The sequence below is a fragment of the Orcinus orca genome, chromosome 11 (genome assembly GCF_937001465.1).
Source record: "Orcinus orca chromosome 11, mOrcOrc1.1, whole genome shotgun sequence".
Classification (NCBI taxonomy): Eukaryota; Metazoa; Chordata; class Mammalia; order Artiodactyla; family Delphinidae; genus Orcinus; species Orcinus orca.
The window spans coordinates 32,216,646-32,231,015 of record NC_064569.1 but is presented as its reverse complement, the minus strand read 5'-3'; the positions used below and the strand labels follow the sequence as shown (position 1 = coordinate 32,231,015).

At 36.5% G+C, this 14,370-nt stretch overlaps 1 protein-coding gene and 1 long non-coding RNA gene across 10 annotated transcripts in view; one reads left to right on the top strand and one right to left on the bottom strand.

The window, feature by feature from the left end:
* LOC117198029 (uncharacterized) overlaps window positions 1-14,370 on the top strand; it is a 62,210-nt gene that overhangs the window by 46,623 nt on the left and 1,217 nt on the right. For 2 of the 4 annotated variants that reach the window (XR_004478949.2, XR_007470007.1), the window contains exons 4-7: window positions 5,812-5,867; window positions 9,675-9,784; window positions 12,768-12,856; window positions 13,920-14,218. This is a non-coding gene — a long non-coding RNA (uncharacterized LOC117198029). Of the gene's footprint in view, window positions 1-5,811; window positions 5,868-9,674; window positions 9,785-11,963; window positions 12,857-13,919; window positions 14,219-14,370 lie in introns of those variants that run through there. The other 2 variants (XR_007470006.1, XR_004478947.2) reach the window with 2 other exon arrangements.
* The window catches only part of CNTN1 (contactin 1), a 377,545-nt gene continuing 370,023 nt past the window's right edge, over window positions 6,849-14,370 (bottom strand). For all 6 annotated transcript variants that reach the window (XM_004283468.4, XM_033412353.2, XM_033412352.2 and 3 more), the window contains one exon: window positions 6,849-9,135. In XM_004283468.4, coding sequence (XP_004283516.1) covers window positions 9,059-9,135 — 77 coding nt within the window. In that variant the 3' untranslated portion in view covers window positions 6,849-9,058. The remainder of the gene's footprint in view (window positions 9,136-14,370) is intronic.

The following is a 14,370-nucleotide window of genomic DNA, read 5'->3' as shown; positions in this document are numbered from 1 at the left end:
AAATGGAAAAAACATAATACAATATATAAATAAATACATAAATAAATAAATGATAAGTATGAGAGACATTGTGCTCAGGCAGTACTTAGTGTGTGCCACAAATTGCAGAATATTATTGATCATATCAACCTGATCCTGTGCTCCTGAGGTGTGAACATTTAGAAATAAAGTGTTACAGAAATAATACTCAGAGAAGGAGGTACTGGCTATTCCCTGAAAGTACAAGTGTAGATGAATCTCTTCCTTTTTGGTGATGGCCTGTTCCCCACCCAGATGTTTTCACAAACTCACACTTGTAAACACAACATTGTCAAAAGCTTATTATTCTCTTGTAATATTAGAATATTCAAATATTGCAATATTAGAATATTGTTCTCTTATAATATTAGAATATATGTAATTATCATTATTATATCAATCAAGTAATATGAAAATTATTTATAGAAATGCACTAAAACACTGAAAACTTAAAAATTTGTTTTTCATTCAATAATCCATTCAATATATATATATATATATGTACTGAGTTCTTATTACATACAAGGTCTTATGCTACTCTATGAAGACGAAAAGAAACACACTTCAGCCTGGTAGAACACTTTGAGCTGTAATCTTTATGGTAGATGTAAATGTAGAGAGGCTATTTCCCTTGGCAGCCATGCTCATCTCAGCTCACCACTGCGATTCCAGCCACCTAAGCTGGTGTCTTTCTTCTTCAGTGAACGAAACAAAACAAATTCAGCAACCTAACCTAAACATAACTCTCATCTTTAACTCAAATTTTGTCCAGAAGCTGTAAGTATTCGTAAGGGTTGTTAAATACCATATTTTATCATTTCTAGTACACCCAGTGATTTTTTCCATGTTAATATCTCTGAAAATGGAATGTATCTTGCAATTTATGGCACCTCTTAATTGCTGTCAGTCAGAAGACAATAATGACTTAGTTGTCACTGCCTGTGCATATGTGACTTTGGTCATAGCTGTTTATATTGGCATTACATCAGTTGAGTTAGGAGTATTTTGGGGATAACACATGTTGAGTTCAATTGCTTTTTAAATGTCTTATGATTCATCATTAAAACCAAAAATATTTTATGTACAGAAATTTATGGAAATAGAGCATCTGGACCTATAGGGATAACATTTTTTATTCCTGTTGGCCAGATCAGAAAATTTCATTTGCTTAAAATTCTTGTCAGCAAGAGTCTTTATTTTATTCTATGTATAACATACTACCCCCAAAACTTAGTGGCCTGAAACATCAAATATTTGTTATCTCATGCAGTTTCTGAGGGTCATGAACCTGGGAGCATTTCTGTTGGGTAGCTCTTGCTCAGTGTCTTTCAAAGACTGCAATTACGCTTTTAGCCAAGACTGTAGTCATGTGAAAGCTTGACTGGGACTGGAATGTGCTTGCAAGATGGCTCACTCACATGGCTGTTGGTAGGGACCTCAGTTTCTCACTGTGTGGGCATCTTCATAGGGCTGCCTGAATGCTTCCACAACATGGCAGTTAGCATTTCCCAGAACAACTGATCTGAGAAGGAGAGAGAGACAGACAGACAGACCAAAATGGAAACCATGGAAACCACATTGGCTTTTTATGACCTGGTTTCCAAAGTCCTGCACTGTCACTTCTGCTTTATTCTGTTCACTAGAAATGAGTCATTAAGTCCAGCACAACCTCAAGAGGAGAATTAGTTTCTACCTCCTGAAGGGAGAACTATCAAAGAATTTATGGACATAGTTTTTAAATGTCCCTAATAACTGTCTATTAATGCCTGATAAGATTGAGAAAGTACTGGCAGAATGAGCATGAGAAGCTTGAAATAAATACTGAAGCATTCTTTTAAGAAATGATGCATATACCAATACCACCAAAGAATAGTATTTTGTGGCAAAACACAAATATCATTTACTGAGTTTAAGATTGATTTAGAAGAGTCATATTCTGAATGTGGAAATATTTAGGACTATATTACACAATTGATTTTGTACATAGTTTCCTTCTTGTCTATGCATAAGAATCACAAGTCATAAAATTTTTGTGTAAATAACTATTTCCATAAATATAAAATAAAATTCTACATGATAAACAAACGTTGTGTTATAATTTAATTAGGAGTATTTTTTCTTTCTTAATAGTAGAATTAATGGCCTTTTAGATCCAATGGGATTTGGTAAATGTCTGTGGTAGACTGCATCGTTTGGCTCCAATTCGTCAGTATTCCCTATATACACACCCTTTGCTGGTAACTATAAGGTGCCCACCCATATACGTGAATGACCTGCCCTTCTCCTTGGCTCTGGGTTTTATAATGTGACTTGATTTGGTTAATAGGATATTAGCAGTCATGAGGCAAGCGAAGCCTTGAAAGTGTACCTGCACGTTTCCATTTGCTTCCTTGTACCTCTGCCACTGTCATGACAACATGCCAGAATTAGCCTGTTGGAAGATGAGAGAAAAATGGAGCAGATCCAAGTTGCCCTAAAGGTCCCAACTAAAGGCAGCCTCTAACATTTGACAGTCAGACTGCTCTCAAGCGAGTGAGAAAGCCCAGTTCACATTAGCAAAGCCACATTTCTGATCTACTGCTGACCCTGATGTGTGAGCAATTAATGTTTATTGTTACATGTCACTGAGGTTTTGTGGTTGTGTTTCTGCAGCATTATTGTGGTGATAAATAACTAATATAGTTCACTTAAAATGGTGTATGTGTTTTCACCACTTTAATATGGTATGCCTCTTCCCATTGATTAATTGGCATGATAATCTATGTGGATAAGATTTTCCACTGAAGTTCTGAAGTCCCTTGAAAACTTGTACTATGTCTGGATATACACATCATTCTTTCTTAGAAATAATGAAAAAAGTGTAGACAGAACTGTTTGACAGTGGTTTCCCCTCAGCCCTCATCATTGAAAATGTTATACATTTAAATGTAGTAAAAGGAAGATTTCAGAGCCAACAGACCCTTTTCCTTATTCTTTTACTTTCTGCTATTGCATTCAGTTCAACTAAATCAGCTCTACCTGACCAAGGATAGGTGACTTTGAGTTGACTGTGAATGCTAAGCTCTGTTCTAGATATAAACAGACAGCTATGCAATCACCTGAATTAAGATTTTTAGAAGCCCTAAATGCTAATTTGCATATATCTGGTGAAAAGTCATGGGGTGGGAGAGGAAATTTAAAATTTGGGGGGAATATATTTTAACTCTATCATCTTTTTAACTCATAGAATTTTAGGAAGAATAAGTGGAGTAGAGAATGTTTTTGTCTGTCCAATACCCTCCTTCTGTTAATAGCACCTGATATTTATTTTAGGGGAATCATCCCTTTCCATTCCATGTGGCCCTGGTGGAATTTCTATTACAGTGCTCTTGCCACCTTCCAATTATTCAGAAGGACAGGCAGGAGGCCAATGATGGCCCCTGATGGCCAACCTCCCGGGCATAATATGAGTCTTTAATGAGATTTGGTATCTGTATTAGGTCAGAAAAAGAGTCCCTATTTCTTTGGGACCACCAGCCAGCAGAATGTAGGCTTGGAACGGTCAGCACCCGTGATTCCTGTCACAAGGAGATAGCCTGACTAAAAATGAAACGTGTGCACAGAGAGAACTAGAATCAGTGGATGGAGAGACAGTCTGATGAGAACATTACTTAAGCCTTTAAATCCTGCCCTTGTATCTCGCAGATGGCATTATTTGAGCCAATAAATTCCTTGTTTTTCTTAAGCTTATTTGAGTTGAGTATCTGTCCTTTGCGACTGAAAGGATTCTGAATGATTGAAAAGTGTTATCCTCACTTTATGGGAAAGGAAATTATCTTCCAAATGTCACATTACTTGCCCAAGGTCTCACAAGGTATCTCACAAGGTAATAACAGAGTTAGAACATGATTACAGGTTTGTCCAATGCCCATGATCTTTGCATAACTGCATTTTAAAAGTTTTTAAAATGTATATGCAGTAAAACTCACCATTTTGTTGTACAGTTGTATGAGTTTTGACCAATAGATTTGCATCACTGCCACCAGTTTTGCACCCCCAAGACTTCCTCATGCTGTCCCTTTGTAGTCAAACCCTTTTTTTTTTGCAGTACGCGGGCCTCTCACTGTTGTGGCCTCTCCCGTTGCGGAGCACAGGCTCTGGACGCGCAGGCTCAGCAGCCATGGCTCACGGGCCCAGCCACTCCGCGGCATGTGGGATCTTCCCGGATCGGGGCACAAACCTGCATCCCCTGCATCAGCAGGCGGACTCTCAACCACTGTGCCACCAGGGAAGCCCCCTCCTCCTACTCTTAACGCTTGATAACCACTGACTTGTTCTCTGTCCCTAGAGTTTTGTCTTTTCCAGAATGTCATATAAATGGAATCACACAGCCTTTCGAATCTGGCTTCTTTTTATTTAGCCTAATGCATTTGAAATCCATCCATACTGTTGTATGTTATCAACATAAATGTTTTATGTAAGCATGCTTAGAGCAGCTTTTCAATCATATCCTCATTAGTGTGAGTGGGGCATATACAGGTTTTAAAAAGATGAAAAGAATGTATACTGGGTTGAATAATATTCTACCAAGATTTATATCCAGCTGGAATCTATGATATGAATCAAGATTTATATCCAGCTGGAATCTATCTGGAAATAAGGTCTTTGCAGATGTAATCAAGTCAAGATGATGTCAGACTGGATTAGGGTGGGCCCTAATCCAATGACTCGTGCTCTTATGAGAAGAGAGAAATTTAGACACAAAGATACAAAGGGAGAATGTCACATGACAATAGAAGCAGAGATTGGAGACATGCAGCTGCAAACCAAGAAACACCAAGAATTGCCTGCAACCACAAGAAGCTACAAGAGAGGCATGGAACAGACAGACTGTCCCTCAGAGAACCAACCTTGCTGACACCTTGATTTCTGACTTCCAGCTTCCAGAACTGTAAGAGATAGATTTCTGTTATTGGAAGCACTCAGTTTGTGGTTATTTGTTGTGGCAGCCTTACGAAACTAATACAAGAAGGTATGAAGGTATAGGGGATTGCTTTTAGGGCAGCTTCCATCAAGCAAAAGAGCCCAACTGAGGAGATAGGATAGATGAAGACCAAGTTCTTTCACTTTACAGTTTTGCCTTAGGATGAGCCTGACTGAATTCTAGAGCCAAACTGTAATAGCATCACGGGTACTGGTATATTTCCCCAAGCATCAAATCTATTACTAGTAACTGAAAGTGAAACCTGTTTTTAAAATATGATAAACAATGTACAAACCTAATTTTGGCCTCCTCATCAACTAATTTTGAAGTCAACTCATTCAAAACCGCCATGTTTCCATTGTGAAGGAAAAAAAAATATTCAAGTTGGGGAGGGGGCACCTTTCATCAATCTTTTTATTAAGCATCTCCAGAAGATTATAGACTCAGGAAATTAGGTATTAAAATTTAATTAACTTTCCAAGTTACTTGAAGAAAAAAGAAAGAAAAAAGTAAAATCCACATTCCTCTAGAGAAAAAAATCTTCTGAAGTGCATTTCAGTCTGCTGCTTGGATTTTAGACACAAACAAATTAGGGGATATTTTTAATAGACAGAAAGTATATAGCCTTTTGATACTTAAGACGTAGAAGCAAAAGAGAGCAAATGAACAAATTAGCATTTTAGACAAACCAAGAGAATGGATTTTTTTCTAAGAGATATTTAAATTATGTATCCATGATGTTAATATTGTTGATTAAGTTTAAAACATCAGTTAATCTACCTTGTAATACTGATGAAAATCTGTGATTCTTAAACCTGGCTCCTTTTCAGACACTCCTGAACAACCTAGAAAGATCCCTATGTCTCACTGCCCAGATTCTGGTTTGGTAAGTCTGAACTAACACCTAAGGAAGCTATTTATTTTTTCAAATTCTCCAGGTCATCCTGATGGACGACCAGGTTTGAGAACAACTAACATAGAAAATGCTCTCACAGAAAGAAGCTTTGATCTCCCAAAGCCTGGGGAATTAGAGATGGGGTCAATCCAAGGTCAAATACCAAAAGCAAAATATTAGAATGGAAGTAATATAATCCTTAAGGTCAAGAAACAGAGGCAGGGTCTAAAAGGGAAACCAGGATGCAGGGTGGAAGCAAGCTTCATGAAACAGGAAAGGAGGTCAGAATGCCAATGAGAAATCACAATCAGAACACAGAGGAGGATTGTAAGCCAGAAACACAGGAAGCTCTGGCATTTCGAATTTGGGGCTCAGTCTGGCTCAGGACTCAGAGAAAGCTTTACCTGAACCAGATTCCTGTCTGTAGAGTTATGCCTTTATGTAAATTCCTCTATTAAGAGTATCAGTTCATTCAGGGTTTATCTAGTCTCTTATTTTTTCAGCATCTAGCAGCTTGCTTTAGTGTCCAGCATTAGACTGAGTGATATGCATTGACCTCTCCATAAACTGAAGTTATCTCCCAGGCGAGAGTATTTCACTGTAATAATGCCTGTGTGTGTCTATGTGTGTAGCTCTATGTTTGTTTGTATATTTTTTGTAGAATGCTTCAAACATTGAACTGTTGTTTAACATGTAATATTTTTTTCCCATGCTATTAAACTTTTAATGAAAACCCTTTAAAAACGAATTTTCAACTTCAGGTAAATTGAAAGGACAATTGTTATTTCTTGGGTAACAGTAAGACATTTATTTCTTTATAATTTGTTTTCATTCATAAAAAGGACAAAGCACAGTCCTATACTACTCCATTGAAAAAATGATAAAAAATAACTAAAAAAATCAATTCAATATTTATCAGTATCAAATAAAACTACTATCACCTTTCCTTGAAATACAAAGAAACAACATATGTATCTATATCTATATAAAGTTTAATTAAGAATCTTGCGTCTTAAAGCAGATGATACATTAGTTAGTTTGACAACAGTTTAAAACTGATGGTCCCAGTCAAATTTGTACACTTGTATGAGGAAATGAAAGGCTTGAGTTATCAGTGTATGAGAGATTTTAATCTACCTTATCTCTGCCACAAAGTTAAAATTAAACAAACAACCTCCAAAGTCTGTTTTCTTCTTACCTTTCAGAACCATTTCATGCAAAACCAGTTTTGCTCTTTATTACCATACATTAGAAAATAAAAGGCAAGCATGCATTTGGCAAAAGATTTAGTTGTTGACTATATAAAAATGCCCAACATGGGTCACATTGCAAAAGGAAAACCCCAAAGTGTAACAATGAAGACACAAACATGTGTACAGAAGGCTCACAGAGTATTCGTTTCCCTAAAGTATGAAGAGATTTTTTTTTCAAATAATTAAATATTTTATGAAATCTGGTAACGATCTCAAGACTGTTGACATACTTCCACTGGAGAATCATCCCTTTCACTTATTTTTAAAAAGTTTCATTTTATAACAAAGAGTTAAATGTAAACTAATGAAATATTTATTGGTATTTTCATAATGAAAACTCTAAACATTTATACATAGATATATAGTACAAAAATTATACAAATTAAAGAAAGGGGGGTAAAATAGTAATAGATCTATTTTGCTTCCTGTAAATATTTTTTTTTTATGAACCTATAAGGTATCCTTTCTAAAAAGATAAATTCTATCTCTAATTAGCTAGCAAGGTTGTGCTAATAAAATAGGATTATACCTCTTGAAGCATCAGACATTGCACTATTTCATAAGCCAGCTAATCCTTTATTACTTGATTTCTTTCACATCCATACTCAAACACATTTCCGTGCACACCATGGAGAATGAAGAAATGTGCATCTTCCTTTTCACAACTTATAAAAACCTAAAGCACCAACACTTGGGAGACCACTGGACAGACACGTTATTTGTCTCCTCCTGGCCTTCCAGTTTTGCATACTCTTCAAAGTACCATTAGCAACATCTTGATTTGGTATTCATAGCCAGTTTTCGGTATTGCATTGAAGCAGGAAATGAGTTTAAAACTAAATTAAAAAAAATAGGGAATACTGTAGTTTTTCCGAGCTACAGGTGATTTCTTGATTCCATACCTTTAATAAAGAGAGGTTTTACTTAGAATGAAGCACAAAAACAAAGTCACTAGAATATTAGATAATTCTGATATTCACTTAACTGTCATTTATTCCTAGCTGTGTAAAGACTGTCACATCTCAATTAAAAAATGGAAGCACTCTACTTCTCAAAATTCATCAGTTCACGTATGAATAAATACAGCAACATGATGATATTCTAACACAAGAGCTGTGATTTTTTGAGGTTTGAAATTGATGATAAGAAAAACATAAAATAATGTCAGAGTAGAATACAAAAGTAAAAAAAAAAACTTCATGTAGTATATTAATTTTATTATTAAAAAACTAACTTAAAAGTATTACTGATTCTGAAGACCAAATATTTAGAAAATTACTTACTTCCAAAACAAGAATACTGAAAGTAAGTTCTAGAATTTGGTTTTCAATATTCAAAATCATCCAACTCATTCTGTAGAATGTTTTGGTATTGGAAATTATGTTAAATGCTTTAGTTATACTTTTTTCTTAAAGAAAACTCAAAATACCATGAGTGATAGGGTCCATTCAAAAATATGCAGGACCCAAAACAGAGAGGATAGTACAAGAGACTGTATTACTCTTACATTTACCACATACGATCAACGTTTCAACCTCTATTACATTTCACAACTTGTTATTAAATTTAAAGCACCTGTGTATGGTGATTTTACTTTCACTCTACAGCCTATGGTATTGAATTGAACACTGTAAATTGTCCCATTGGATTAAATCATGCAACTGTCACAGAATTAGGTTAAGTGGTTTATAAGGCATATTGGAACGAGTTAAAAATCATTTTATATCCATTTAAAAGTTTATTCTTTTGGATGAAGGGGTTCCTGAATGCCTCAGTCATAACATATGCTGTAAATCAGTTGGATAGTTTGTTAAAGTATAATTTATTTGGCTTAGGATGGAGTTGCAGGACTTGGAAGGAATTGTAGTCATCACAGAGATGGAGGGTGTCCTCTGAGCTGGGCTGGGAGCAGCAGTTGTCATGCCACATTCAGAATTCCAAGTACACAAGGATGCCAAGGACAGGAAGCAGGAAGCCAAGAAGACATGGTGATAGGATGGATGCATCTATGATGTAAACCAAAAAAGTGCATATTATTTCATTGATAACAGTCACTGTTGCTCATTTACCCTGCTATGGGTATCATGTAACCATGAAACTCAAGTGGTTCCTTTAAAAAAATATTAGCTTCACTTAGTCTTAAGTGACTTAAGAAAAACAAAAATGTTTGATCAAGGATTTTGTGTGTGAGACTGTGTGGACTGTTTATACCAAAAGTTCATATAAATCATTTAAGATAATAAGATCACAAATGTTTCTGTTTTTCCTGTGATCCAGCAGTCCCAAACTCCTACCAGAAGGCACTAGGTCAGGAAACATGTACAAATAAGTGAAAAATCGTAAGTAAGCTGTGAAAAAATAAGATAAAGAGATGCAGAAAAAATGCTAATAATGTTACATGGGGCAATGACATCATAGGTATACTGGAAGGTCCTACATGATTTCATATCCTAATGGTTTTAAAACATTTAGGGGCTTATACGCAATGATTTTAGAAATGTATTTTTGATAATAATAAATAACCTATTCAAATTTTTATCTAAAGAACAATTGCCCTGAGAGATGTTATGTAAATGAAGAATAAAAATGATGTAATATTCTACAGACTTAAATTACGTCTTGAATGCCACCTAGAAGGGCTCTTCCTGTGGTCAGGTAAGTTTATGGGTCCAAGTCCAGCTTCACTGGAATTCTTGAGAAAGGGCTGAAAAGTGGGACCAAGAAGGTACACTCTTCCTTTCAACTCTCCACAATTATTAGGTGCTCTCTTCAATGAGCAAAAAATACAGTCAACAGCTTGTAAATATAATAGATTTATGTCCATTTTTGGAAGTTTATTCTCTAAATTGAAACTTTAAATCATTGTTATCTACTATATCAACAGTTGCCTAAATAGACCTTTCTTTGGATTATTCCTCTTAAGTTTAGGAAGACTCAAAGCCATTTCTCTCAAATTTGGTCATTGAAAGCACAGTCATACTCCCTGTAAGGTGGAAGATGATTGTGTCTACCTGCATTCCACTATTGCCCTGTTAGCAGCATTCAGTGCTGCATGGAAAATATAAGAGAGAAAACATTATCAGACACTGATAAAGGGGTTCTTAGAAATGAGCAGGACAGTGAAGGTAAAAGTGAGGGCAGAACAGCAAGCACTATATAAACAGCCCTCCAGTAGCTGCTTATAGCCTCTTTATGATAATGCATAACGGCATTATCGGTAGCAATGATGACACAAATAATGACCATGATAATTGCTGTTCTACAGCAGCTACAGCTACAGTTCACTGTTCTACAGCCACAAGACAGACACCACACTGGTCATTTATATGTATTATGACATTTATACAATAGATTATGATGGCAGATCTTATTTCCCTGACTTTATAGATTATGTAACTCAGATTCAGGTAAAATGACTTGTTCAAGGCCAGTGGCCAGTAGAAGGCAGAGCCAGGATTAGATCTCAGATTGGCCTGGCTCCAAAGCCCATGCTCTTTCTACCTCTCTGTCACTTTCTACAGATAACTTTGGAAAGGTACCAGTGCTAGAAAAGCATTAGGACATTACATCTTGCATTTAAAGTGTCAAGGCAAGGGCACAGGAGGAAAACAAATGACTTACGGGAAAGCAGAGCACCTAAGCTGTTTCAAAGTGTCTTTATTCTTGTAGCATTTTTTCCTTCTATTTTTCTACACAGATATTTTAAAACTATGCCACAGCCCACATATTATTTTATTCAATAAGATGACCAATAATAAACCTTAATCACACAGAAAAACATTAGCTTTCAATGTTTGACCTAATTTAAATGATCTTTCCTGAAGACCTTTGTCTGAGAATGACTGCAGGGTCTCTGCAACACTGTGTCTTTGACCACGAATTACATCAGTGATGGGTCAACATTCATGTATTTGCCTGAATATGTGGGTTGGCTAAGTACAAACTGTGGCCAAGGAAAGAAAGTTAGTCAATTATGGATGCCATTTTGAAGTTTTGGTGTTAGTATGAAAACCAAACACAATTTCATAATTTGAGGCTTCAACATCAGGATATTTGATTTATTTAAAATAAACTCTTCATGTTTATGTGTGTTATATTTAATTTCTCTAATGGCTCAAGCTTATGTAACTGTGGTCTTCATCTTCAATTCTCTTCCACATTGCAAACACAAATTAGAGACCTGACTGAATTACTATTTTAAAGTCATTTTAAATGTGGGAGCCCTATATTCTTGAGGGGTTTTAAACATATATTGGTTTTCCATCTAACAAAATGTATATCAAGCATAATTTCAGTACTTAACATGGTATGTAGTAAACATATATTTTTCTTTTCACATAGCTACTGAATATCAAACATGAAAAAGTCATCAGTCTGGTTAATTACTTTTGCCTATAAGAACAAATGTAAGGCCAATTTAGAATACTATGTCTCTTCCATTGGATTTCTTGACTCTTTTTAACCTAAACTGACCAGATTTATTTTTCCCTCAGGAAGGATTCCTCTAGAGGGAGTTATATATTGAGAAGAGAAATTTAATTAAAAGTTAAGCAGTGCTTAACAATCTCTCCAGGTTTTATGCTAAATAGACAGCCACTCTAGTCAGTTTTTAATACAGATCTCTTTTCTGATGCTTAAGTTTAGATACCATGGTCCAATCCAAATTGCTAATGTTTACTATTAATACTTGGAATTTTCTCCTTGTGGTGTCATGTTTATGATCACACCTGTTAATATCTCTAGATTTTGAACAACTTCAGGACAGGGAATATATCCAAATCATATTTTCAGCTGTGTTGTCTAATACCAAGCCCAGCATATAGTGAGTTCTTGAACCATAAAGTTATCATATGAATAACTCTTCCAGTTAAAAGCCCTGAACCTTTTCTGATTGCAGAATACAAGGTGGGAGAGAAAGTGAAGGGGTAGGACACGGGGGTTTAAAGAAGACAAAGGCAACCACTGTGACATGCATCTCTTATCAGAGAGATGATATTAAAAATCTGCAGTATCAGAAAGGCCTTATTTTACTGCTCAGGCCGAGGGGTTCTCTAACTTTTCTTGATAGGATGTTACTTTGGATTCCTTCAAAGCCTTATAACCCTGGGCTGAGGGAAGAAAGCGTTTTGATAAGATGATTGATCCCCATGCCTAGGGGTATGTTTCATATATATTAGGTGTGTTAGGTACACGTCAGTGGGTGTTTGCTGTTGAAATTTGTCGAATTCAATAAAACTCCTGCTGGGATAGCAGCAAGTTTAGAGAAACATACAAGTAAAAGTCTGTTTGGGATTGAGAGTAAAAAATCAGCTCAGAGGGAAAAAGAGCAAAATCACCTGCGTTTATTCAGGTTAGTAGTATGACAGACACAGATAATCCCAGCTTGAACTTAAATGGAGACACTGCCAAGGTCATGCAGCAGCTGGCAAATGCACAAATGACCCCTTCATTGAGTGGCTAGTGCTGTGTTACCAGTGCTACTCCATACCTGCTTTACACTTCCCATCTTTTACTAGGAACACCCAATTGCTAAACTACTCTCCCCTTGAGACGGCTCCCAACCCTAGTTAATTCCTGATACTCCTGCCCTCATCTTAGAAACAGCAACTGATCCAAAACTGATTGCTTCTTCCCTTAGACCTTCCTCTGGATTCTTCAGTAAGAACTCAAATCTTACATAAGATGTTCCTCCTTCTCACTTGAGAGGTGTTCCACAACTGCTCTGGGGTACGTTTCCTTGTTACATCCAGTCAATTACAGGTAGTCTGACTATCTATCAGACTACAGCTTTGTAACTGGTCCTTGGTTGTTTAGATTTTGAGAACAAACAGGCAAATATGAGGGTCTGTAAGCAGGTCACTGTCCTAGCTGGAGATGTAAGGGGATAGTGAATAGTGTAATGGGGCTCTAGAGGCAGGCAAAGAAAGCAAGAGTCCAAATACTGCCTCTGCCTTTCATTGGCTAGGTCATCTTGAGCATGTTCCTTAATATTTTTATGCCCTAGTTCCTTCAAGTATAAAACAGGGGTAATATATCTCATAGCTTTATTGTGAGTATGGAGAAGATGTATATCAATGGTTCTTATATATATTTTAGCAGCATAACCTTTCTTCAGAAATAATCATATGTGGAAGCCCATTTACTGAACAAGCAGGGAGAGGGGATGCTTTATTTAAAGATGGGCCTGGGGCAGGAGACCACAGATTTGTTGCCTCCTTTACGTTCATGCTTGTACCTGTACTCCCCCAAGCCCATCACTCCAGGCAATGTGTAGGGCTCTGCTTATCACAGTTTGAAAACAGCTGCTTTATGTAGAGCACTTCAAAAAGTGCATAGCTGGTAGAAAACTTCTGTAAATGATAGTGATTCATACTACACTTGATGTTGTCCATCTCTTTATACAGTCCTACACTGTATTTTTTGAAAAGTAGTTGGATAAAAACAAAGCAAAACAATAGATAAAGCAGGTGTCCCCTGCAGACAACATACATTTGAGACCTGTATGTCTATTTACTGTTCCCTAGTCACACATTGTGTCCTTTTAGATCACAAACATTCCTGAAATGTCCTTTCACCTATCAACACAGGGCATATTGGACTTTTCTGTAGTAGTCTAGCTCAAGTTGATCTCCTCTGTGACATGGTAGTCTGGGATCTTTGGTTTTAAGTAACTGGAGCTCAACTGAACAAAAAGCTGATTTTGCACTGCTTTGGGACAACTAGAGCTAGTTAGTTAACTGAATACCTGTGTCTGTTACATTTCTGACTTTCATGTTTTCTTCCTTTGCAGATTGCCTCACATTCTCAGACTGACTTCTCAAGGTAGACAAGAGAGTCAAGTTCACAATCATACATTCTCAAGATCAAAGAGATGATATATTTTTTACTCCAATTCCAGTGAGAAAACTCTCAAGGAAAGATTCTTATTTGCAAAGTCTGAGTCATATACGTACTTTCAGACCAATACTGTGGCTGAATTAGTGCATTTGTGTGATTGAACTAGCTGGGAACAGGTTCCCATCCCTCAACCAATCACTGTGGCCAAGGAGGAGGGTCGCTTAAGAAGACATCAACACTTTCTGATCTCAGGTATTGATTACGAGCTTTGTTTTTGGAGTTAGCCTGACCCGTTGGCAATTCTGGGTCTATCATTTACTGGCTGTGTACCCTTTGGAAAATTATTTGTGTCCATTTACCCATTAGATTTTTGTGAGGTTTAAGTGAGAAAATGGCACTTATTT